At 38.0% G+C, this 27,191-nt stretch overlaps 2 protein-coding genes across 3 annotated transcripts in view; one reads left to right on the forward strand and one right to left on the reverse strand.

Annotated features, from left to right (window-relative positions):
• The window catches only part of sad (Cytochrome P450 family protein sad), a 42,217-nt gene extending 31,220 nt beyond the window's left edge, over nucleotides 1-10,997 (reverse strand). The window contains exons 1-2 of the mRNA XM_073968624.1: nucleotides 10,576-10,997; nucleotides 9,852-10,481 (exon numbers count right to left, since the gene is read on the reverse strand). Coding sequence (XP_073824725.1) covers nucleotides 9,852-10,180 — 329 coding nt within the window. The 5' untranslated portion in view covers nucleotides 10,181-10,481; nucleotides 10,576-10,997. The remainder of the gene's footprint in view (nucleotides 1-9,851; nucleotides 10,482-10,575) is intronic.
• Nucleotides 10,998-17,022: 6,025 nt separating this feature from the next.
• The window catches only part of Cftr (CF transmembrane conductance regulator), a 61,250-nt gene continuing 51,081 nt past the window's right edge, over nucleotides 17,023-27,191 (forward strand). The window contains exons 1-2 of one of the 2 annotated variants that reach the window (XM_073968677.1): nucleotides 17,025-17,183; nucleotides 17,360-17,685. The gene's annotated coding sequence lies outside the window, so the exon portion shown is untranslated. Of the gene's footprint in view, nucleotides 17,686-27,191 lie in introns of both variants that reach the window. The other variant, XM_073968670.1, reaches the window with a different exon arrangement.

A 27,191-nucleotide genomic window follows, 5' to 3' on the forward strand; every position in this document is an offset into this window, starting at 1 on the left:
AAAAAAAAAACAAAATAAACCATAAACTGGGTCAATTCAACACACCCACCTACTCCCTGCAAATCGCATGAAATATTCAATTTTGCAGCCAGAAAAAAACATTATCAATTTGCCTGTTAAAAATGGTGCAAAACAAGCGCGAAAGAAGTTCGATGCACTTTGCAAAACAAAATCAGTTGTTTTTTTGTTACTATGAAAAATAAATGAGGCAGACAGACACAAAACGTGACATTCATATTTATTAATGTCATAATTGTATGAGCGATTTATAAGTACGAGTATTATGGCAGACTCTGAAATGGATGTCATGATACTTTCATTTGAGTTTTTGGGAGAGAATGTGCAACTTTTGAACCATAAACTAAGATAGTGGCGCTATCATGATTTGATTTTATTTAAAATCGGTCGTGACTCGAGATTTTCAACATGGACAAATTTAAATCTGACGACTGGTTCTAACTTCCCTTTCCCTAAGTAATAGTCCTATCGAAAACAATTACAAAGTCGTTTTTATACAGTCAGCATTTAGGCTAGCGTTATATACACTTTGATACCATACTCATCGAAATATTGAGTTTAGAGTTTAGATTGAAGGTGAGGTTGAATGGATTTTATGTGTTCACAATTATTATTCTTTAAGACTAGAGCTGCAACTTTTCTTCTACGAGTAAACCCAAATTCTTAGAGGTTTAGAAGATATGTGCCTTACAAAATGAACCTTTTTGACATCAAGGCCTCAGGTCTTTGGGGGCCCATAACCGCGAAAGTTGAAGTGATAGGGGAAAACAACGGGACACGTATCTTCTTATTTTTGGTCTTCTATTACGCTGCGGTGTCAGAATATGGTTAAAAAACCATGACTCACGAACGAAGCAACTGACCGGATCCAAAATTTGACATTCGTAATATTTTGTCCCAACTTAGTTTAATTTCGAAGATGCGCCATATCGGTCCATTTCATTCGGTACCTCCTCCACAAAAGTTAAAAAAATGTCGCTAAAATGGTGCGCCCGGTAACTCTCGAAAGGAGTAACCAAATTAGTCATAACTATCCATATAGTATTATTACTTCCATGCATAGATCGTATTCGAATATGGATTATTTCGGTCCACTTCTTCGGTTACCTCCCACACAAAATTCGGAAAACTTAAGTTTAACAGCTCCTTTCGGAATTTTTTTGGCAGGTTGTCCTAAAAGCTCCAAGAAACCTTGGCAAATGGCAAATACGCAAGATACCTCTCGCAGGGAGTTTCTGATTGGTCCAAACTTTGCACATCGTATTAATAGCTGTATTCCTTTAGTTACCTGAGGTTACCATTTTTACCATTTTCAACCTGCAAAGCTTTCCTTAACCTCAAAAAGTGGCAAAACTGGCAGCAATTATTAAGAGATTGAGAGAGGAGAGAGTGCACAAATGCCTTTCTCTTCTACCACAGGCTACCAGACAAATTTCTGCAGGTAAAAAATGGTAGAACTGACTTTTTGACACTTGTTTGCCGATTATTTCACAATGAATAGAAAAATGAACGAAAAGCAGAAGAAAAAGGCGAACGCTGACGAAACAAAATTAAAAACTGTGAAATAAAAGAAGAAAATTGAATTTTTATGTTTCTTTTTGACATTGCTACCAGATATACCATTTTTTCCTTTACTTTTCTGGTAAAAATGTTCATGAGAGAGCAATTTTGACAGTTTTGTCTTTAACCACTTTTACCATTAACAAGTAAGAAAAGCGCTAAGTTCGGCCGTGCCGAACTTTTTATACCCTCCACCACGAACTGCATTGAAGTGAATAGGAACAATTAGTTTTATTTCGTTTATGAAAGTACTAAACTCTTCCTTTTATTGCAGGAGTAGTACATATATCTGAACTGATAATACTCCCTTCAAAACAGCTAATATGGGGCGACATTTTTGTTGTTTCCAAAACATGGGCCAATATTTACAATTTTCCGAATTGAGCGAAATAAATAAAATTGGGCAAAACCGACTAGACCTAAACCTGGATATTCCGGATTTGGATAGTTAACAACATCGGGAGCTCCGTTCTATGGAGGCTGTATAAAACGTTAACCTGTACCGATAAATTTCTGGAGGAAAATTTCGTAACTCCAACGAAGACTAAATACCAAATTTCAGTTATTCCCATTGAATATTGTGGCTAAAACTTTCATAATACCGAAAATTGGGAGGGATCTTTCCATGGGGGCTATATAAAAACATGGAACAATACCGGAAATTTTCAGGTGGGAAGTTTTATACCACCAACGGAGGAGATTAAATATTATATTTCATCCGTTTCGATGGGATATTGATGACACAATCTTAAAATACCGAAAATCGGAAAGAACGCTTCTATGGGGTTATTTGAAGAAAAGGGCTTATACTGATATTTCTCTTCTGCAATATTTTATACATCCATGGCAATTTAAATACTAAATTTCAGTCATATCGGTGGTATATTGAGGCCACAACTATGAGGGTATTTGAGGACGTCGACCTATACCGGCACATTTCGGCTAGAATGTTTCATACCTCTATCAAAAACTTAATACCAAATATCAGCTATTTTGGTGCAGAACGAGCTATATGTAGAAAGAATCGGGAGGTACCGTACTATTGGGGCTATATGAAGACATGGACCTATACCGACAAATTTCAGGTGAAAAGTCTTCTACCCTCAACGAAGACTAAGTACCATCTTGCAGCCATTTCCGTGTTATAATGAGGCTAAAACCTTCAATATACAGAAAATTGGGATATATCGTTATATGGGGACTATATAAGGGCGTGTGACCTATACCGACAAATTTCATATGGAATGTTTTATACCCCAAGTGAAGAGTAACCACCAAATTTCAGCCATCTCGGTGGAATATTGAGGCCACAACCTTCAAAATACCGAAAATCGGGCGGTACCGTCCTATGGGGGCTATATGAAGGCGTGGACCTATACCTAAAAATTTACGGGGGAAAGTTGTATACACCCAACGAAGTCTAAATACCAAATTTCAGTCATTTCGCTGCGATAATGAGGCTAAAACCTTCAAACTACCGAAAATCGGGAGATATCGTCCTATGTGGTCTATATCAAAACCTGGACCTATATAAACATTTTATGGTAGAAATATTTCTAAGCCTGTGGAAACACAAAATACAAACTTACAACCGATTCTGTGGTCAAATGGGACTAATGCATTCAAAACATCTTAAAGTGACGCGTACTATATATGGGGCGTTATATGGGGGCTCTACCAAAACGTGGACCTATATAAACAAACTTTGGTAGAAATGTTTTTTAGCCTCTAGAGACACAAAATACCAAATTACAGCCAATTCGGTGCTCAAATGGGACTAATACATTCAAAATATCTTAAAATGACGCGTACTATATGTATATGGGGCCTTATATGGGGGCTATACCAAAACGTGGACCTATATCAACAATATTTGGTAGAAATATTTTTTAGCCTCTGGAGACACAAAATGCCAAATTCAATATCAAAAGTCCTACATACATATTATAGATTTTACCAAAATTTCATCCACCTACTTCAATCCGTTCGGACGCTAGAGTGATTTCCACAGACGGACAGACGGACGGACATGGCTATATCGATGTAGAATTGCACGCTGATCAAGAATATATATAGTTTGTGGGGTCTACAATGATTATTTCGAGTAGTTACAAACGGAGTGACAAACTTAATATACCCCCCATCCTATGGTGGAGGGTATAAAAAAGTAAAGGAACAAAGCTAATATATTTAGTCCTGTATCAGGTTGGAATATGGACTATAACGCTCCCGTCCTGCGGGTACCCCCCGGGGCGGGAAAAGTTCAAAAGTTTCAAGTCCTGTATCAGGTTGGAATATGGACTATAACGCTCCCGTCCTCCGGGTACCCCCGGGACGGGAAAAGTGCATTTTAACAGCTCATTTCGGATTCTTTAAAAAAAATTCTTCTTGCGGACCCTGTTACGACAGTGCAACTTTTCTCGGGTGCAAGTCCATACCTGAGATAATGGGGTACCACCCACCCAAAGTTGGGAAAAAGTGCAGTTTAAGGACTCGTCTGGGATCTTTATTAAATTTTTCGCAACATGGTGTGTATGCGGCGGTACAATTTAGTTAATACAATTAAGATGATAAAATTATTTTCGGGGCAAAATACATGCTTCCTGAAGAATTTGCCTAAAAACTCAAAGAACCCATATAGACGCCAGAAGTATTGTGTTTGCTATATATCTATGTCGGCACAGCTGACTGACAGAAAGTGTACTAACAACGTCTAAAATTCAGATGAAGTAACCAATTTGATCCAAATTTTACACAACGCAATATTTTTTCCAGACACAGATTAGGTTCGAATATAGACATTATAGGTCCCACTCGAAATTTAAATTTTTTCGCAAAAGTGCAATTTAAAGACATTTTTTGGTCGTTTTCAAAATATTTGCAGCAAGTTGTCATCGCGGGCCCTATTGCGACAGTACTCCTGAGATAATTACCCAAAAACTCTGTCGGCACTAACTATAATGACTGGTGAGCATGCAATCCTAAGGTTCGAATGTTTAAAAAAGGCATACTTTTTGCAATCTTACCCCGAGGTAAGATTGTATGAGTGGGAAAAATATTAAGGTCGCCTCGGTGCAGGAAACCAAGTTCAACAACAACTGCAGCTTACAGCGTTGTGATGGCTACAACGTATTGAGGAAGGATCGCACCAGAAGTGGAGATGGAGATCATATTGCATACAGACTTATCTCTCATGAGCCTACCTCTAATGACCCGTACATCGAATGTGTGGAGTGAAACTGCCGAGGTACAGTTGATTAACGTATACATGCCGCCGATAATTGGATGTATCTCAGGTTATAGGTCCAACATTAGTCCACCCTTGGAAGGTCATAACCGTCGGGACTCAGGGGACTTAAAGGCTCATCAAGAGTTGGAGCATACGGTCCACGGCAATGACAGAAGAGTATAGCATTGGCTGAGTAGATTGTTAGATACACGTTTTGCACGATCAATGAGGCCCTTCCTATCAGAATAAGCGAAGAATGTGACAGATAGCCAGATGTAACCATTGTGTCAGCCGGTCTGACATATGACGTCAGCTCGCAACCCGTAGTTTCTCTTGGGTCTGATCATCTCCCTATAATTGTTTACATCATCAGACCGCCGGATTTCATCACCTCTGAATCTCGCACTTTCACCAATTATGCGAAAGCTGATTGGTATAGTTCCACAGAGTTCAATAATCACCGCTTCAAAGATCTTCCCAACCCTTCTGATGTTCGGGTAGCAGCCGCAGTGGTCTGACATGGTAACAAGTCGTTTCACTTGGATCAGACCATCTCTCCATAATTGTCTCTATCAGCAGATCAGCTGATTTCATCAATTATTGGAAAGCTAGTTTCAGAGAGTTCCCTTATTACCGCTTCATAGATCTGCCCAGCCCTTCTGATGTTCGGGTAGCAGAAATGACGTTCGGAGGCATCCAGGGTTATCATGAATAAAAATTCCGTGCGGAATTTTTTTCCCTTTTCCCTTTTCCCAATTTCATATTTTTTATTTCCATACTTGTCGATTCGGCAAGAATATTCCATAATTAAGTGATTCTAGTAGTTTTCAACTTTTTAAAATATTGATTTTAAAATAATTTCGCTTTTTAAAATTATTTTCCATGTGGAAAATTTCGAGGAAAATATTCATGATAACCCTGATCATCACCACTGCAGCAGTTCGCCATATACCCGCTTGTCGAATACTAGAAGTGAGAACAAATTTCCTAGCAGAGGCAACGGGATTAGCAAATGAGAGTGATGAGCTTCGTCGTGTCAACCCCAGTGACTCCAGAGCCACAGAGCTGACACTGGAAGTTAACAGGTTGGACGGTAAACATGAGCGGAACAAGTGGTTGCAACATTTGAGCCGGAATAAGTGAATTGTGGACAACGATTAAGTCATTCTTGAACCCTGCAAAGTAGGAAGATAGGACCTCAGTCACGTTTTGCGACGTTACGCTGACTGATGCGAAGAGGTGCGCAAGTTATTTCAATCGACAGTTTGTCGAGCATCCCAGAAGTGACAGGGTGAAGAGAAGAGTACTACGTCACCTTAGATATCTTCCTATTGAGGTGGAACCACCACAATTTACAATGGATGATGTTGCGAATGCCATCAGAAACGAGAAATCATCCAAAGCGTTGGACCCTGATGGAATTTCAGTGGTAATGCTGTAACAGCTGGATGAGTTAGGAGTTGAGTATCTCAACCAGCCAACCACATCGTACCCGTAGTCTGGAAAATGGACAAAGAGGTCCCGCTACTGCGCCAGGTAAGGAGGCCAGCAAAGCAAAATCGTACAGACCGGCTTCGTTTTTGCCGCCCGTAACAAAGACTCTTGATACCTTACTCCTCCTCCGCATTCGAAATAGCTATACAGTTGCCGATCATCAGCATTGGTTCTGTAAGCAACATAGCACTACAACAGCGCTGCACGCCATCTCTACACATATTAGCCAAGGTATCAAGCAGAACAAGCCGTGCTATAGGGCAGTGTTGGTGGCGCCTAACTTATCAACAACTTTTGATAATGTCAAGCACTCTACACTGTTTTTGAGGACATCGACCAGACTACCCACCAGCCAAGTTTGAAACATTCAATAATCACTTATATGTGTGGACGCCGTACGTGGATTTCGGGAGCGAGAAGTCCAAGGCCCGTAGAGTGAAACAGGGTGTTCCCCAAGGTGGAGTGATACCTACGAAAATGTTTAACCTCTATTTTTCCTGCATTCCATCACCTCCCGACGACATTGAAATCGTTAATGTCATCTGTGAAAGGCTGAACTTCTATTTGATCGATCTTACCACCTCTTCACCACATGGTCTCCGGAGATGAGCCCAGTCCCTAGCCGGCAACACTTGGGGTGCAGGCAAACAAACGTTGTTGACCACATATAACGCGATGGGTCGGTCTGTGTAGTCCGCGAATATAATTGCAACGCGATGGAATAGTATTCAAACTTGTCAGAACGACGCCTTGAGAACTAATAATTCGTAATATTTTTCTCATTTTAATCCCTGACAAAATCATCCATTTTCGGTGAGTATTTCAGCCAAGAAAAACTTCGTACTCGGCAATAAAAATTAGGTCCCATATCAAAAATCAAGTTCGAATATGTTCTATATTAGCAACTCATAACGGTACCTCCCAGTACCTACCAGTTTAAATGCTGTTCGAGGATTGTTTTGATATTTTTAGTGGACTGATAATCACCATCTTCGAAATTGATTTAAGATTCGGAGAAATATAATGATATGTAAAGTTTGGAACAACCCAGTATCCAGTTCGTGCCATTTTCTCAGAAAGTATGGACTTGCCCCTAAAAACGTATATGTACTATCGTAAAGGGATACCGGAATACATGTTGCAACAAGAATCAAAACGATTCGCACGTTTCCGAAATTTCATTTTGGTCGTATGGAAGGCATAGCTTAAAGGCATAAGTATAGTTAGGAATCTGTTCATGGCCTAATAGTCCATGAACAGATTCCCAGCACTTCTGTAGTTCTTTTCTGTACAGTCATACACTGAGGGTATATAACAGTCGGCAAAACGGCTTTGCCGACATAGATATACTCTCAGCCTATGTGAATGTAAACTTTCATCTATGGATAGATCAGAAGTATTTAGGGTCTTTTCAGAATTTGGTGGCCCTTTTTGGACATTTGAACTTGCCGACAAAAATGTGGATTAGGATTAAAGTTCAAAAGTATTGGGGAAGAGATGCAGGACGGAAGTGGATCTTATTTTGGGGGTCATATATTTTCGATAGATATCGCGCCTACTAGTCATTTCAGTGCGTCATCGTATAAGATTTGGACCAATATGCCAAAGAGCATGAACTTGTCCACGGAAAACATAACATCGCTGTAAACAGGACCACAACAAATAGGATCGGTATACATTTCCAAAGGATCTTCGAACAGACCCTAAACTATATCTAGACACAAATGTTGAACATTTGTGGGAAAGGTACCCTAAGTAGAGGACCGATATGGACCGTTTTCAAATATGGACAAAATATTAGGAGATCCAAAGTTTGGACCAAATCGGTTGCTCCCTTTAGCAGATATAGCGTGTAACATTTAAGTGACATTTTTTTTATAATTTTTGTGGGGAGGTTCCTGAAGTTGTGGCCCGGTTTTGCGGATCCGCGAACTGAAGCTAGGTTTAGACAAAATATGACGAAGGCCAAATTTTGGACCAAATCGGTTGATCAGTTCGAAAGTTGTCGTGCTCTCCAGCCCCTCAAGAAGTATGGACTTTCCCATGAAAAAAATTTTTCCGTCGTAATTGAGGCATCAAATGAAAGAGGCTTTAAGAAAAATCAAAGTGATTCGAGAGCAGGTCTTAAAGTGAACTTATCCGAAATTTTGTGTGGGAGGTACCCAAAGGAGTGGACAAATATAGTTCATATTCGAACCTGATCTATACTGGGTATGTATACTAGGATGGACCAAATCGGTCACTCCCATCAAGAGTTATCATACGCATAATTTACCGAACATTTTTGATTTTTTTTTTTTGGGAGGTACCTGAAAGAGATGACCGATATGTCTAATCTTCGAACTTAAACTAAGTTTGGACAACATATTACGAAGACCAATTTTTTGACCGGATCGGCAGATTCGTTCCAGAGTTATCTTGTGCTCCTACCACTACACACGGTGCTTTTTGCATCGTTCAGGTTATTTTCTCAGGAAGTATGGACTTGCCCCTGATGAAAGTTGTACCGCCGTATAGGGGACAGTGAATATAAGTTGTTACAGCAAAAATCAAAGCGATTAGAGAGCAGCTCCTAAACTGAACTTTTCCGAAATTTTGTGTGGGAGGTACCCGGAACCTCACCTAAGTCTGGTAGAAATTTCACGATGTGCAATGTATGAACCATATAGGTTACTCCCTTCAAGAGTTATCGTGCGCACAAATTTTCCGAACATTTTCGAACTTTTGTGGGGAAGGTACCGGAAGGCGTGTATATTACGAAAGCCAAATTTTGGACTTGTTCGGTTAATCCGTTCGAGAGTTATGGTGCGCACCAGCCAGCCAGAAAGACATCGAATCCAAATTGTCTGAAACGGTTTTAGTCCCAAACATACAATTATTTCGATGGGGAAAATTTTGCCCGTATGAAAGTGTACATATATACCCTCGTTAGCATAAATGCTGAGGGTATAAAAATCATCTTAGACAAGTTCGTACTAACTGAAAAAGGCAACAATATTAAAACTCCCTAAATAACAAATGGGCAAAAAGGATTTCGGTAGTTTTGCCGGTATTCTATTAACCCATAGATTAATGTCTCAATTTCTGGCAGAAGGTCTGCCGTTAAAAATAAAAACTAGAATCTCTTGCGACAATATAGATTCAACAGGACAAAACCTTATTTACACTGGAACCCGAAACAAGTGATTTGGTCAAATACGTTATTTAATTCTCAAAAAAGTTAGGCGTTTTATTAAAACCCCTCCGATGTAAATACGACTCAAACACGAAATGTCTATAAACTCTCTTTACTAACCATTTTCAAACGAACACTTTACACTTGCGTTGAATATTTAATATTTCTTCAGATCAATGTACTTCTAAATCATTGATGGGCAGAAATGCTCTCCCTCACACACAAAAGTGTAAAAAATACATGAGTCTCTCGCAATTTGCCCATCAGTGTTCTAAATTACCAATAACCACCAACCAAGGGTTCATCATATCTTACAAAATCAGTTCCTTCTCATTTATTACAAACGATTATTTCTATTTTTTTAGCTCAACTCACTTTGGTGCTGCTCCGGCAGCTAGTAGATGAAATAATGTACCAACTATTGGTAAACCTTTTACTTCCGGTATTTTCTTGAGCGTGTGTTTATGCTGCTTTTGATGATTATGGTGCTGTTGATGATGTTGATTCTGGTGCTGCTGCTGCTGCTGATGATGATGTTGACCGCCAACTTCTTTGAAATGTCCATTCTTATTGCAATAACTCTGATAGTTGCGTATTCCCGTTAAAGCCAAGATTAATTTGAGCCACAAATATTTTAAAAAATTACCAACTTTCGACATTAGTAATGTGCCCCGACGATTTTTATGCGTACTATTGGATAGCATTTTACGATTATGTTGAATTTTTTGAGGCCTTCATTCAATTATGTGTAGAATGTGCAATTTTACGTTTTATTGCCAAAACAGCAAAATTTCCAATTAATATCGCCTCCTTCTTCTTTTTTATGCGTTTACGAAATTTTCACAAAATAATACAGTAATAACAACAATAATAATAAAAAAACACTTTAACAAACTTTTATGCGACAGACAAGCGAGCCCCACGAGTACTATGACGATGACAAAAACGGAACAGAAATTTGCTTTAGTTTTTATTATGATTTAACGATTTAATACATTATTGAATCTTTTCGATTCGGATATGACAATTTTTCAAATCATTGGAAATGGATTCGTTGAAATCCAGGCATTTCCGTAGCACTATTTTGTTTGTTTGTTACTGGCGATTGATTGACTGACGTCTTTCAAAACATTCAAATAAGAATTTTCTCAATATGTACTGCCAATTGTATTCTGAAGATTATTCTCGAAACTCCTACCGATCCGAAATGCAGATTTAATTGATTTCACAACAACAAAAAAGACGCAGTGGATATAAGAAAAAAAAAAAGATCAACTATCCATCACTCAATTGACACTACAGAATCACACTGACATTAAGTCTTTCTTCAACGAACACTCTGATTCTCGGCTAAAAAACTCGACGGACGATTTTCATCCTTGTGATGTTGTTGCGTTCGTTTCTTAATTGTATCTGCGGCTGTAAAGGGACACCGAATGCTAACGAGATATTCATGATTTTGAATTCAACACCACGTCTGCCGTTACACACCACTCGTCGTCCGTCGTAGCGGTACTCACTGTTAAGGAGAATTGAATCATGTAACGAAGAAATAAAGTAAAAAAATAAACACAACAAAGAAAGGTTCGTCGTGTTGAAATGCTTTACGAAGTAACAAAAAAGAAATAAAAAGGCGATACAAGAACAATATCAACAAAATCTACCTTTGGAATTTTGGTCTAAGACGGACGCTCATTTTCAAAGAGAATGAGAGAGTTCATCAATAATTTATCAGGGTTGGAACTATGGAAACGTTGTGAGTCTTAAAGACTGGCTTTGTTTTGGTGAACAGGTGTTTTGTCGACAAGCGCTGAAAATGAAGCAGCTGTACTTGTTTTCTGTTTGAACAAAACATGTGTTTTATGCGAAAGAAATCCTTTACAATTGACACAGATTCTTTTTCAAGCAAAAATGCAAAGATAAAATCTTTAGTTATTATATTATATTTTAGCTAGTGTTTTTCGCAATATACAGTGAATGTTACAGAAAATTATGTAACCTGAAATAAAGAATGCAAACGTTGATAGCTTGGAAACGGGTTGAGATTTTTTAACAATTCAAAAAATAGTATTGTACAGTACCGTTATACTAAAATTTTACCAGAAAACAAAAATGGGCGTATTTAAATTGAGCATTGAAAATGATGCACCACAATAATCGATTAATTTCCATATATTTCGTTTTTTATGCTATTTTAGTCCCGGTCCACACTAGAGTGATTTCATTGAAAAAATTGCATGAAATTATGCGTCTCTAGATCAATGTCGTGCTTTGATATTGTTAAAGTTACGAAGTTTTTCGGCAATTCACACACGACCCGAATTCAAAACAAAATGTAGGTTTTGGCAATGAATTTGTGCATAAAAAATTATTTAACGCATAAAATGATTATTTTTTATAAGCATTTTAAAATTTTTGTAAAATACCTTCTTTTTACATTAAGTATTTTTAACAAAATGTCCGCTTGGTAACATGTTACAAAAAATGCAACCCTGTGTGTGAAATTTACGAATACGATCAAAGAGGAGACAAAAGCTCCGTTCCAGTACTTTTTTAATGGTAAATTGTGCAAAAGAGAGTACCGTCCAAAATGAGTTCAACGCACACATTTTAAAAAAGGTACGGGAACGGAAAAATGGCAGAAACGTTAAAAAACTGGAACAAATGTCAAAGTCGGCGTGTCAGCCAATCGGAAGCCGGCAAACATGTTGCACATTTTTGCTCGCTCAAATTTGTCATGTAAAAAGTTTCTAAAGAGAGAGCCATTCAGCGCCATTTTTGTTGAAAGAGAAGTGAACATTTTGCAACTTTTTTGGTGTACGGGAACGCATTTCGGGGAAAAATGTTCAAAATGTGCTAAATGTAAAAACTTTTTAGTTCTGGAACGAAGCTAAAATCTCGTACGAGCAATCGTTTAAATGTAAAACACCACTTATTTAAACCTAGGGTGCTCAGAATAGTTGGTGTATTAGTAGTGGTAAGACACTCTCCCCATTGCTAAGCAATGTCAAATCAGAAATAAAGAGAGAATACGTGTGGTTTGTTTTTACGCTACCGTAAGGATGCCAGCACCAATGATTTAAACTGACTCCAAATAGGCAAAAAAAAGTTAGTTTATAATCAGTCGAAAAGTAATCTTACGATGGACAATACTGACTACTTAGGCGCTCATCGCCTTGTAAAAGTAGTCAGTTGGCATAATGGAAAATAATCGATAAAAAGTCACTTATGTTTACAAAAAAGCTAGTTTTAAGTTAACTTTAAGTCAGCGTCAATCCCTACAGGGATTGGTTCGCTATCGTTTTCAGTAGTTTTGCCATTGATTACGACAGAAAGAATGATGTTCCTGACGTAATTGTTTCATGATCGTTATTAGTGCCCTTTTATAGGCAATTTGGCTAGAAATTTCTAAGAAGATATTTTCCACCAAATGACTATGAAAAATCAGTAACGGTCATGTCTAGAGTACGTACAAAGAATTTAATGATATATGGAAAGTCTTGTATCAACCAGACTTGTCCCTTACTAGACTAGTCTTTAACGGCATTGTCCTTATAGAGGAAAAAATGGTATAGAACAAAATTTTTTTGCACATTTCTTTGAAAATAGTTTTCAGAAACACTGTTAACACTGTCATGACCATGTTTGCTTTTATAAAAATTTCAACACCCTTTGTTGTCATTCAAGCCCAAACAATAATACTTCTAACCAATGAATGTAAGCAAACAAAACGATTCCCGTACCAATCACAAAAAGCCACAAACTTTTCAGCCTCTCTGAATCGTTTCATTCTCACAACCAAAACAAAACCCCAAATTTTTCAATGCAAAAAGATGAAAACAGTACGATGCTGAAATGTACTTCGGCTATGCTTTGCCGAGTTGTTTCATTCACCACCGAAACAAAAAGATTTTTTGGCAAACGTTTGCCGTGTGTTATGGTCAATGACACACTTAGGCACACACACACATGTGATTGTTTAACAACCCTATAAACTAACATCAACATAGCACAGTGAATATTTATCAACCACCAAACGTTTTTGATTTATTCACATGCGTTTAGTACTATTTAGTTTTCTATCTGATCTTGTGGAGTGGGGTACTTTCCGCTTTTCGTTTTGTTCGCACTCACGAATGTAAACAAAACGAAACTAAACAGGGAACTCCGCCAGGGTGGGTTATGTTTCGTTTTGAATTGTTCCTATGGAAAATACGAAACGATTGGAAATGTTATTTAAAGTATTTGTACGTACGCTGATTGTCAATGTGATGGTGAGACGATGAGACCGATGAAAATGTAGGAAAAAAACAGCCCAGCAAACTAATCGTACCGACATCGTAACGAAATCGGAACAATGCACATGCACACAGCTCTTTATTATAAACCTATGCTGATCACTTCCTTACGGTAGCGTAAAAACAAACCACACGTATTCCCCCTTTATTTCTCATTTGCCATTGCTTAGTAATGGGGAGGGTGTCTTACCACTACTAATACACGAACTATTCTGAGCACCCCTGTTATAAACCAACATTCCGCAGCTGCGAGAGCCGTGTTGTTAGTCTCTTTGACCAAAATCCTCTCCACCCATAAAAAATATGTTCTGACATAAAAAATATATCGAAATATTCATCGGTGACCCTATAAAGTATATATATTCTTGATCAGGGTAAAATTCTAAGTGGATATAACCATGTCCGTCTGTCTGTTGAAATCAAGATACAGCTCGCAATTTTTAAGATTGAGCTTTGTAATTTGGTATAGATGTTTCTATTACTCCTAGAATGTTTGGTATTGTAAATGCGCTATAACGTTCCACGTTTTGATATAGACCCCATATAACGGTACCACCCGATTTTCGGTATTTTTAAGGTTTTAGCTTAATTATCTCACCGAAATGACTGAAATTTTGTACTTAGTCTTCGTTGGGGGTATACAACTTTCCCCCAGAGTTTTGTCGGTATAGGTCCACGCCGTCATATAGCCCCCATAGAACGGTACCTCCCGATTTTCGGTATTTTGAAGGTTGTGGCCTCAATATTTCTCCGAAATGGCTGAAATTTGGTATTTAGTCTTCATTTGGAGTATGAAAAGTTACCCTAGAATTTTGTTGGTATAGGTCCACGCCTTCATATAGCCCCCATAGAACGGTACCTACCGATTTTCGGTATTTTGAAGGTTGAGGCCTCAATATTCCACCGAAATGGTTGAAATTTGGTGTATAGTCTTCATTTGGGTTATAATACTTTTCATATGAAATTTGATGGTTTAGGTCCACGCCTTCATATAGCCCCCATAGAACGGTACCTACCGATTTTCGATATTTTGAAGGTTGAGGCCTCAATATTCCACCGAAATGGCTGATATTTGGTATTTACTATCCATTTGGAGTATAAAACTTTCGCCCATAATTTTGTCGGTATAGGTCAACGCCTTCATATAGCCCCCATAAAACGGTACCTCACGATTTTCGGTATTTTAAAGGTTTCAGCCTTTTTTTCTTAATGAAATGGCTGAATATTAGTATTTGGTGTTCTTTGAGGCTACAGACATTTCCCCTAGAAATTTGTAAGTGTAAGTCCATGTTTTGATATAGTCCTCATAGAACGGCACCTTCCGATATTCTGTATTTTACGTTTTAGCCACATTTGGAGACCAAATTATCTATAACTTGGCATTTAGGATACTTAGCGGCCAAAAACAGTATCTAATAAAAATCATGGACATAAGTCTTTGTTTTGGTATAGCCGCCATATAACGGAACCGCCCGATTTAAAGTATTCGGACGTTTCTAGCCATGTTTTTAGCTGACCGAATTAGATAAAATTAGATATTTGGGGTTCCCAGTAGTCAGAAGACCTCCTGTTTTTGTAACTTATTTTTGTTCGTTCGTCTACATTCGTAATGATTTAGGCATACATAGCTCAGCCGACAGAAGATATATGTACATACTTAATTTTTTGTATACTCATTCCATATATCGTTGAGAAATCTTCATTTAAAAATTAGCGCTCTACATTGGCGCTGAAGCGAGTAAATCGACCTACAAAATTTGACAATTCGTCAAGAAAGAAATCTTCCGTTAAGAAAGAAATCTAGTTATTGCATTTAGTTCAGAATATTTCATGGTGGAGGGTATAAACAGTTCGACTCGGCCGAACTTAACGCTTTTTTACTTGTTTCCTAATAACATCTGCCATATCCCTGCAAGCAAAAACTATCGCGGAAGTGACTTAGGCGTGTCGCCCAGGGCGATGAAAACAGTTGCGGCGATAGTCGCAGAAGTCACCCTGAAGTGACCTCCGTTGGGAAGAAATGAATCACGCCGGCGTGTCGTCTTGGAAGTCCCTCCAGCGACACTTCTAGAAGATCATTTCCGCGATAGTTCTAAAAATAAAAAAATATATTTTTTTTCTATTTATTTTTTTAATTTTTTTATTTTTATTTATTTTTTTATTTTTCTTTTCTTTTAGAGAAACTATTCATTGCAATTTCCGCCTACATTAATTTTGTCATTTTAAAAATGTGATGTTTTGTTGCCTGACTTGGGAAGCAAACCCGGACCTTCAGAGTGCAAAGCGAGTATCCGCCTCATATAATCATCAAATAGAAAATGTTCTATATTTGTTCAAATGTGTTAAATCATTAAATAAATGTAAACAATCGCCTTGGAAGTCACTCCGAAGTGTCGGCATACGCGATAAAAGGTAATCACTAAGAGGCTATAGAAATTTTTTGTGTAATTAACCAACGATCTTCCTTGGCGTGTCTCCGGAGTGACCTCTTAGGCGAGGGAGTGCGAAACTCACTTCCAATTGCTGGCAGGGATGTTTCACATCGTCAATGTAAACAATGTTCACAGTTGTACTGTTGAGTACAATGCATGAGTGTGCAACTGAAATATTTTAACAAAGTTTAAACAACACAAAGCAAATTACGATACGGAAGTCAGACTCTGTTTAAGCTTTCCGAAAAATATAACCTAATTTATTGGTTCAAGTACAGTTGTTTAATGTCAGATAGCACGTTAAAGTAACTTATAGTCCATTTTTTGTGTTAAAATTTTAAAGCCGAGTGAATATTACATTGGGGACTATTCTGATGTTAAAGTCCCCGTGAGTTTTCTCACTTTCCGTTAAGTGGAAACGGCAGAGAGGCAAAATTCACTGGAAGTTTTCATTCAGAATAACCCCCATTATAACGCGGTGTGGAAAACCTTCATAATACGGTTTTGGGTCAAAACTTTTTCCCTTTACTGTTATATCTTCAATACTCTTCATTGTTAACATTGCACAAAATTTACCTGTGCGGGAACAAAAAACAGATGTTATTTTGAAAGTACTCTGAGAAATACTCATCGAACGTCAAACAACAATGAATGCCGGCAAATAATTGGTCCTTCTTCTCATTTGTTTTGTTGTACAACGCAAAGCATGACAAAGCGGTTCGAACATCATTGACTTGTCGGGGTTTGGTACCCCAAATGAACAAGTTCGATTGCTGTGTTGGCTCTGTGCTAACTTATTTTAAACAATTTGCAATTTTAGTTGTTGTCGGAACGTGTTCGCGAGTGGAAGTTTGGTGCGGTGGAAAATACGTTGGGGAAGTACAATTGAAAACGACAAAATTGTAAAGAAAAAGTAAATTACAAAAGGTCGGCGGTCTACTGCATATAGTATTGAAAAAAAAACGTCACGCAAAGAAGTAAATAACCTGTTGTCATGAAATGAATATTCGAGTAAAATAAATCTTTTAAATAAAAATTGTGATTTTACAAAAAGTTTATTAAATAAACGCCTAACCAAAGTGAATTTAAAAGTGATTCACTTGAATTTTCCCCACTTTTAACTAGAATTTAATTGATGAAAGTTGTTTTGCAGCCATTGATTTTCTGCCATTACACAATTTAATTAAATCCAAAAAAAGAAGAAGCACAAGACGACGACGAAAAGTAAAGGAAAATAAAATTAACAAAATATAAATAAATAACCAAAAGATACAAAAATCCATTAATAGTACGGTTTACGGTACATTCATTCGTCGTTGTACATGTGAGAGCATTAGCGGGAAACTCGGTCAGACAAAAAGAAAACAAGCGCCAAATACAACAAACATCATCAGAGTCAACAAAAGAAGCACGAGTAACAAAGAGCACAGAGAACTACCAAACAAAACTAACAAAATTATCCCTCCAAATGCTATAAATGTAAGTATGTATGTCTGTCTTTCTGATGAGTGTGGCGCTTTTGATGGCATTTTTGTGTAATTGTCTAGCAGCTATGACGACATGACTAAATATTGTTAATTACTAAGTTAATAAAAATACTTTGGTGTCTCTTCGAGTGATTGCCAACTGTTGAATGCGTGCCTGATGAATATTTAAATGGCAGTTCCAAGCAGCGAAACAAATTGATCTTGAAATTTAACAATAAATCCAACATAAACGCTGATAAGTCCCGGTGTAATTCACGTGTGCTATTTTTTTTAAACAACCTCATGTTAAGATAGTAGGGGAATTTTGTAATATTTTAATCATCGGTGAAGTGTGATTTGAACCCTTAACAATTCAGCATCAAATGACGTCCCCTGGCAACCCATCGTTTGTCTCCATCAGCAGACCGCCCGATCTCATCAACACTGAACGCCTGATTTCATATATCGACAAAAGTATCGACTTAATTTGGTAGCAAAGCTTCCTTAATTTGGTAGCAAAGCTTGGGGAGTGTCGTGGCGTGAGTCCTTCACCGCATCAGTTCGGCTTTGTCGAAGGTAGAGGTACGGTGGACGCGTGGATGCGTGTGCAGAACAGTCTGAGCGGGTCAAATGTCAAATATGTCTTAGGCATATTTGCTGACTTTAAGGGCGCATTTGACTTCCTTTCGGTAGATAGCGTGCTTGCTAAGCTACCTGAGATCAGGTGTCGGGAGTTTGCTCTCTGGTCGAGTTATTTTAGTGGCGAGTGGGCTTGTGGAGTGGGAGCCAATGAGACGGTCTGGACAGATGTGGAGCGAGGCTGCCCTCAGGGGGACCTATCTGCGGTCCATTTATTTGGAACCTCATGATGGATTCTCTGCAGCGGGAGTTAGCGTCCACTTTCAAGATCTGTGCGTGTGCTGATGATCTCCTCATCATGATCGAAGGTGAGACTCGTGTCGAACTGTAGCGTCGTGCTGAGGAGGCCATGGGCGTTGTTGGGGTTTGGAGTGACCGAGTGGGTGTAGAGGTACCAAGGGAGAACTCTGAGATTAGCGCACAGTCGACCTCCCCACGTTCGATTTGGTGACCACGGCATACGATATGTCAAGCAAGTCAAGTAGCTTGGAATACAGATGGCCTAGAGAATTAACTTCCTGCCGCAATTCGATCGTTTGAAGGACAAGTCAACTGCTGTTGCTGGTATGGTTAGAAGGGTCTTGCGGTCCGACTGGGGTTTGAGCAGATGCTCCGTGCGCACCAAATATGGTGGACTCTTTGTTGCCTGTGCAACATATGGTGCACCTGTATGGTGTGCCGCAGCAGAATCTGCTGTTGTAGGAAGCTCTTGTCGTGTCAACGAGTGGTCATGTTAGCATGTCTGCAAGTGTGTCGCACTGTGTCTATGGACACAATGCAGGTGCTACTTGGAGCCCTGCCCTTTGACCTGGAAGCGAGATGTAGGACTGTTCTGTACAAGCCAAAGCGTGGCTTGCAACTGTCCGAGGATGATTGGCTCGGGCCTTCTGATTTGGTGGATGGGGATGTTAGGCGGCACAGTGCAATCCTTCGGGAGCGTGCTGCTGTTAGGTGGACGGACAGTGACAACGGGAGGGTGAAGTACGAATTTATTTGTGACGCAACTTTCGTAGTGGACCGCCCAGACTTTGGCTCTAGTATGAGTCTGGGATTCTTACTGACGGGGTAAGGCTCTCTAAATGCATTTTTATATGCAAGAGGCCTGTACGGGACAGATTTATGTGGGTGTGGGATGACTGAAGACATTAGTATGAGTCTGGGATTCTTACTGACGGGGCAGGCTCTCCAAATGCATTTTTATATGCAAGAGGCCTGTCCAGGACAGATTTATGAGGGATGACTGAAGACTAGCGGCATATATTGACGGAATGCCGGTACTATGATGACATTAGAGATTTAGTCAATATGGGTATCATGCATGGAGGGGCGGGGTGAGATTTCAGTAGGGCCCTTGAAGACAGGTGGACTTTTAGTTGTTTAAGTAGGTTTGCACGTGAATTGTTTGTTAGGAGAAGGACTAGACTTATACCCTAGACAGACGGCAGAGTTAATTTGCATTAAAAATGTCCTAATTTGAATTAATTTTTCACCCTGACAGACGACAGTATCTGCATTTATGAAACAGCTGTTTGTGTTGTTTGTTTCTACCCAGCAGACCATTTCATAAAGCTTTACAAAAGATCGCCAAAATATGCGAAACAAATACACTTTCTACCTTTGATCGTTTCACCGCGATGAAGCAAAAATAAATTTAATTTATTCGCGATATTTTTTAATCTTTTTAATATTATAAAAATATTGCAAAACTTTTAAAAACATTTGAGGAAGATATAATTTTCGATAGAATTGGTATGGTGGGTAATGAAATTTTTTGTGAAAATAAAAATTTGAAACAGAGATTTGTTAGAAGGCGTGAAAAACGATTAGCTGCTATTCTACTCGCGAAAGACCACTACTTATTTTGAAGAAACGCGAAAATTGCTGATTTGCTTTCGCTTTTTAGTTTCTAAACATGGAAATTTGACAAAAGACAATTGATTTTCAACAGCATTGCCATATTGAAATTGCTAAATTCAGTTTAAATTTCCTTTGATTTTGTGCATTAAGAATGTGGATAATGCACGAATTAAATTGTATTAAGGCAGTTAATGCAAATTAACGCTGCCGTCTGTCTAGGGTATTAGTGGAGGTAATTCCTTCACATAGTCATCTCTACAGCTGGGAGTGTTGGTGTTGGAGGAGGAGAGTTGGTAATTTAATCAGAGGACCGATATGGGCCATTTCAGAGATTTAACTGGATTTGGATAAAATATTAGGAGATCCAAAGTTTGGACCAAATCAGTTCGAGTGTTATCGCGCTCTCCAGCCACTACTTATGGTGCCATAGGGTTTTCTTTTACACCTTTCGGGCTATTTTCTCAAGAAGTATGGACTTGCCCCTGAAAAAACTTTTACCGTCGTAATTGAGGCAGCGAATGCAAGTTGCTTCAACAAAAATCAAAGTGTTTCGAGAGCAGGTCTTAAAGTGAACTTTTCCGAAATTTTGTGTGGGAGGTACCCGAAGGAGTGGATCGATTGAGTCCATATTGGAACCTCATCTAAGTCTGGTAGAAATGTCACGATGTCCAAAGTATGGACCAAATCGCATACTCCCTTCAAGGGACATTTTCGAACTTTTGTGGGAGAGTTACCTGAAGGAGTGGACCGATATAACCCATCTTCGAACTTAAACTAAGTTTGGACAAAATATTACGAAAGCCAAAATTTGGACCGAATCGGTTGATCCGTTCGAGAGTTATCGTACGCACCAGCCAACCAGACGGACGGACATGGCCATATCAATTCCAAATTGTCTGAAACGGATTTCGTCCAAACGTACTTGGGGGTCTAAAACCATTATTTCGATGCATATGGTGACCATAGATAATGGCTGTTTTGACACGATAACTACCGAAAAGAATGTCTCCTACTATTAGATTCAGTTCAAAGATGGGTAATGGCGTGTGGAAATTTAAAGTGTGTAGTCATTATAATCATAGCCAGAGCTCCGATTTGCTCGTTTTTCATCGCTAGTGAAAAGTACTCGCGAGTGGGAGTACTCGAAGAGTACGAGTTTTAAAAGAAGTGTACTCTCCACTCTTTTGTTTTGCAAAAATTGCCCCCCTCAACTTCTCCGACCTCAAATTACCTCATCTTCCCCATCCTCAACATACCCACAGGTTTTTCAGTGAAAATTAGGCCCACGGTTTGTGATACGTACCTCACAAACGCCTAAAAATTTACGATGAAAACTTCCAAAACTTCCACTACTGGTTTTGTTTTTTGTGCAGTCACAAGTTGCGCTATATTTGTGCCGGCAAAGGATATACATATCGCTCATTTACTCAAAGAGTGACATATCTCGAAAAATCTAATTCCGAGAAAAACGCGTCTTAAGTTGCCGACAGGAATTTGACTTCCCAACATAAAAAGATTATTATATTAAAATTAAAAAAAAAAAACTACTTGGACCATCTTTTCTAAAGAGCTAGCCTTATATCAGTGCTAAATTTCTGTGCAAGTTCAAGCATGATTTGAAGTGCTTTATGCTTCATAACCTCAAAAAACGTTCTAAATGATGCCAAAGTTCTAGAAAATAAGCTGTAACTCTTCGAGTTTTAGAGATATCAACTTGAAAATTTGACACAAGATAAAGTAGAAGAAATTGCTAACTCAGAAAAGGTATTTTTTTAGTTATGCCACTCTTTGAGTAAATGATATGTATAGTCAACCAAAAAAGTCTACATACACCCCCCCTTTTTGCGTGTTCCTAGATATAGTAAAGGAAATAAAGCAAGTTGATATAGGAATAATTAGTTCATGGAAAACTAAGTTTATTTAAACAAAAAAATTCATTTTTGAATGTACAACAAAAACAATAAAAGCAAAAACCAAAAAAAATCATCGGGAAAAAGTCTACATACAGTTACAAAATAAATAGAAAACTTCATCTTATTACTAAAAACTTGTTTATTTCTTATAATATTTAGTATTTTGTTGGTCCACCATTAGAGTCAATGACAGCAGCAAGACGTCTAGGCATAGAAGATACTAAATTTCCCGTTATATCGGGGGTAATTTCAGACAATGCACGGATTAAGGCTGTTTTCAGGTTCTGGCGGTTACTGATTTCGTATTTTCTAATTTTTCTTTCCAAAATGTCCCAGATATGTTCGATTGGATTAAGATCGGGCGATTGGGGAGGGGAATAAAGTTGTCTTGGCACATTATACAATAGCCATTCACGAACAGGATGGGCGGTATGCTTCGGATCACTGTCATGTTGAAAAATCCATTGATTTCCGAGGCCCAACTTGTTGACAGATTGTGGCAAATGTTGTTCTAATATGTTCTTGTATAAATGTCGATCCATAATACTTTCTATAAAAACTAATTCCCGCACTCCCGATGCCGCAATTCCTCCCCACACCATTACACTTCCGCCACCATATTTCACTGTTGGTATTAGATTCTGGGAATCTAGGGCTGTATTGGGCTTTCTCCAAACTTTTGATCGACCGTCACTTCCGAAAATGTTAAATTTACTTTCGTCTGTAAATAAAACACGTTTCCAAAAATCCATTCCCTTGTTAATATGCAAATGGGCAAAGTCAAGGCGAAGTTTTTTGTTTTTCTCTGGTTGGTTGGTTGGTTGGTTCACGTGGTGGCTATACTTTATAGCCTCAATTCGTATGTAAGAGATACCGTTTTGAAAAACCACACCACTCGTTCAGAGATTGCTATTTCGTTGTTGCATGTTAGCAGTTAAATCCAGCCTGATGAGTTAAGGAATCGCAGAAGGTCTCCCAGACCTACTTCTGTTATCTCTGTGATATAACGAAGGAACGGTTGTCCTAGAGCTTTATATCGTCGTTGCATTTGTGCAGGGCAGGAACAGAGGAGGTGCTCAACAGTTTCCTCCTCTTCTTCATTCCCGCAGCTACGGCAGTGGTCATTGTGAGGTAGATTTAAACGTTTTGCATGGTTACCACTTGCCCAGTGACCGGTTAACACTGCAATAAGTCTTGCAAGGTTCCGTCGCGTTTGATTGATTAGGAACTTAGTTCGTTTGGCGTTGTATTGAGGTCATGTTGATTTTGATATCTGGTATGTTGCCGTTTTGTCCCATCTATTTTCAGCCAGTAATAGATAGTGTTTGAAGATATCCCCTTTAACTACTCCCATTGGTATTGCGACTGACGCCTTTGGAAGTTCGTTAGAGGCGGATCCTGCTCTAGCTAACTCGGCTTTTTCGTTCCCAGCAAATCCCTTGTGGCCCGGGATCCAAGTGAGAACTACTCTTGACAGACGCCCTAGTTCTTCTTTACAATTTTTCAATAGCTTTGATGTGACAGCGTTGGATTTTAGTGCAAGGAGCGCCGCTTGACTGTCGACGAAGATTCCTATTGAGTTTGCTGTGTGATGCTGTAAAAGTTCAGTACAGGCCTCATTTATTGCCAGTATCTCCGCTTGAAAGACACTACAGTACTCAGGTAGCTTTGTAGATGTGTATATGTTTGCTTCTTCCGAAAACACACCGGATCCGACTCCACATTTCATCTTGGAGCCGTCCGTGTATACCTTAGTGTCATGTGCCGTGTCCTGTGTAAACGACACGTCCTTAAATTATACCAGGCACAGTACGTCAATTACATACGTCACGTTGTAAAATAACTTATCGATTTCATGGCAAGCGAATGCATACAACACTGCATACTTTACAAATGATAAAACTTGAAGTGAGCTGCAGTTCGGACAAGCGGCTTGTGAACAAGGAAAAAAGGAAATGCAGCCAACTTAAGGGTCTTTCCGTTTTGAGTCGTGGGCGAGCGCAGATACAATTTTTTTCAATCCGGATAAAACGCAAGAAGTCGAAACATGTGGGATTGAGCATCAAGCCTTGTGGTTAGCTTTTTTTTATGAAAAAGGAAAGAAAAGCATTAAAAAATTGCCGACTCCGCCAAAAGAAAATAACACGAACGGAAAAATAAGAAATAAAAAGGCGTGCGGGTGTACAATTTTGAAACATTCATTGAATTACGCAGCAGGGTAAAATACACGTGTGAGAAAACGCCCATGCAAAAAAAATATGTAGTACGTTTTTGTCATTATCAAGCACAAATTAGAAAAAGAAAAACGAGAGGGCCAAACTACAACGAATAAATGCAAAAATTTAAGAGGAAAAATTCCGCCAACTAACCTAACCTCAAAATCAAAATCGAAGTGCTTTTAAGTCATATATACCGTAATTGAACGATTAAGTGTAGTTTCGCCAATTTAATTGTATGCATGCCCCGTAAAAACCTTTAATGCCGACAGCATAACATAAAGAAAACACCGGGAATATTTAAAAAAAAAACCAATTCCATAGAAAGACGCATTATCAAATATAATTAATCGTCAGTGCATATTGTGTTTTTGAAATTATCCACTACCATCTGTGATCGGTGCAAAGCTGTGTAGCGAAATTGTAAATACAGCAACAAAATCATTTTAAAGAACGACGAAAAAGTGATACCGTCTAGAACAATCCGTTGCGTTAAAGGAAAAATTAAATGTGCAACACACAAAACAAACAAAGAAAAAAAAACATAAAGAAAAGACAAACATCGTGATTGGTAAAAAAATACACAAAATCTTAACCACTCTACGCCGGTAATTTAATTGGTGAGGTCGAATTTGATTCCTGGAAAAAACTTTATTAACAACAAAAAGAATCGTCCAAAACAATACAAAAAATTACTTTCGCTCTTACAAATGCAAAATAAAAAACAAAGTAAAGTTAATATGAGAGAGAGCAGTGTACGCCGTTCGTAATACTCAACTGAAAATACAAAGAGTGTCAACCAAAGCCCTAAAACAAAATTTAAGTGACTCAAAATGATAAAAAGAAGGAAAGCTCATGGAAAAACAGTGCGTTCAGTAACAAAGTGATAAAGACAATCGGTCTCTGTTGAAAATAATCGTACGCTTATTCAAAACAATGAAAAATCTCGCAAAATAGTCAGTATAACATCAACAAACAAGCTTAGATTCAAGTTCATTTTAACAAAAACGCAAAATAGAAAAGGAAAAAAACAACAACTGTGTGTGCTAACAGTGCCCAAGAGCTGCCATTTAAGAGCGCCAGTGTCCAGCACCAGCCATCAGTCTATTTGTGCGTGAAACATAAATTGTGTTTATGAGCAACGAAACACCGAAATCAAGAAAAATGACGAGTAAAACATAGACAGTGAAAGAGATAATTAAAGAATGTAAAAGCTGAGTAAATTACCAATGGATAATGAGAAAGTTAAAAGAAAAGAGTCATTAAAGCAAATAAGAGAGTGAGAGAAAATTCACAAATAAAAACCAAACAAAATAAAAATAAACAGTGATAGAAACGTCAACCAAAATTCAGTTAGCTAAAGAAAAAAAAGCAAATGAAACACGGACGGTAAAATAATAAAGTAAAGTTATCTTTGTAAATAAATATCAATAAAAAACAAGGAATTCGCAGAAAAACACAAAAAAACGTAAACATACACAGACAGTGAAAAGAACTGATCGAAAAGGAGGTTAAAAGAACATAAAAAAAAGAAAACATAATCAACGAGAAATCTATCAACAAAAACGAAACGAGTAACGAAATATTATGATACCAAAACAATGCGAATCTTAAGAGAAGCAATTATTAAATTGAGAAGAGATATGATTAAACACGAAAAGCAAAACGCCTGTCCAAACTAATTAGCAAATTCTCCAAAAACAGCTATTTACAACATCGTTGTGAAACAAAACATCAAGTGGACATCCATATAACCTTTGTCAAAGCGCCTAGCAACCAAAACAAGACAACGAATTCAACCACATTCGAGACAGCATCAAACCGCTTGTAAGCCAGCAAAACATCAGCCGTAAGAACGAGCTCATTTCAACACAACTTATGCCAAGGGTAATCAGACTTGAAGACATACACTTGATTTGCCATCATAGAAGTAAGTAGTATAATTGAGAAGGCGAGTATGCCAGAAAAGCAGAACCTGATATACAACCTGCCAACATGATTAATCTTGCCAGTCTGAAGGAAGTTAGAACCCCGACATCCCCAACCTTAAGGCCATTATTGTCGTTTTGATATGCAGACTTTGAAGCTATTCATTATTACCAAAACATAAATTATTATTATTTTGAAATCTTTAAAAAAAATAGCTCACACGATCTGTTTACAAAATATCGTTTGCTTATTATAATTATTTTGTTTTTTTGTAATCATTTATGCCATTGCCTTAATATAAGCATTTCGATGATTTGACATCACCTATTTTGATTCTTTATTTTTTTTCCCTAAATTTGCAGTAACAAAACTAAATGAGAAAAATATCGTTTCATTAGGGTTCTTTACATATGAAAAGGTTATTTTGTGTAATGTACACGGAATTTTAATTTTAATCGTTTTATTATAGTACGGCCTAAATTATTATGGTCGATAAAAAAAAACTTATTATAGCGCTATGATAGGGTTTTTTTTTATTATTTTGTTTATGGTTAATATGATGCAAAGTTGCATCGAAATTATAAATTAAAATTTCGTTTAAGATATTATTATTATTAAATTACATCACATTTTTAGGTGTTTTAAATATATTATTGATGGATGTTTACATTAAAAAAAATAAGATCTCAACAAATTATCTTTAGTGTACTACGATAGTTTTAAGACTTGCCGATGATTAAGTGTGAAATAAAATGAATTTTGAAACGAAGATTTCCACAGCGACTTATGTAATGTTTAACATGGTTGAGTAGAGGGTACTGGTAGGTGTTTGGTGGTAACCAACATGAATTTAGGGGTGACCTAAATTAGGCCAAGGGTCACCATGGAAAAGGTTATGGTGGATAACCGAGGGAGGGTAGCCAGTGGGCAAACACCAACTGTTAGCCTACAATGACTTTTTCACC

Source organism: Musca autumnalis, unplaced genomic scaffold, assembly GCF_047663935.1.
Source record: "Musca autumnalis isolate F117 unplaced genomic scaffold, ASM4766393v1 scaffold_1, whole genome shotgun sequence".
Classification (NCBI taxonomy): domain Eukaryota; kingdom Metazoa; phylum Arthropoda; class Insecta; order Diptera; family Muscidae; genus Musca; species Musca autumnalis.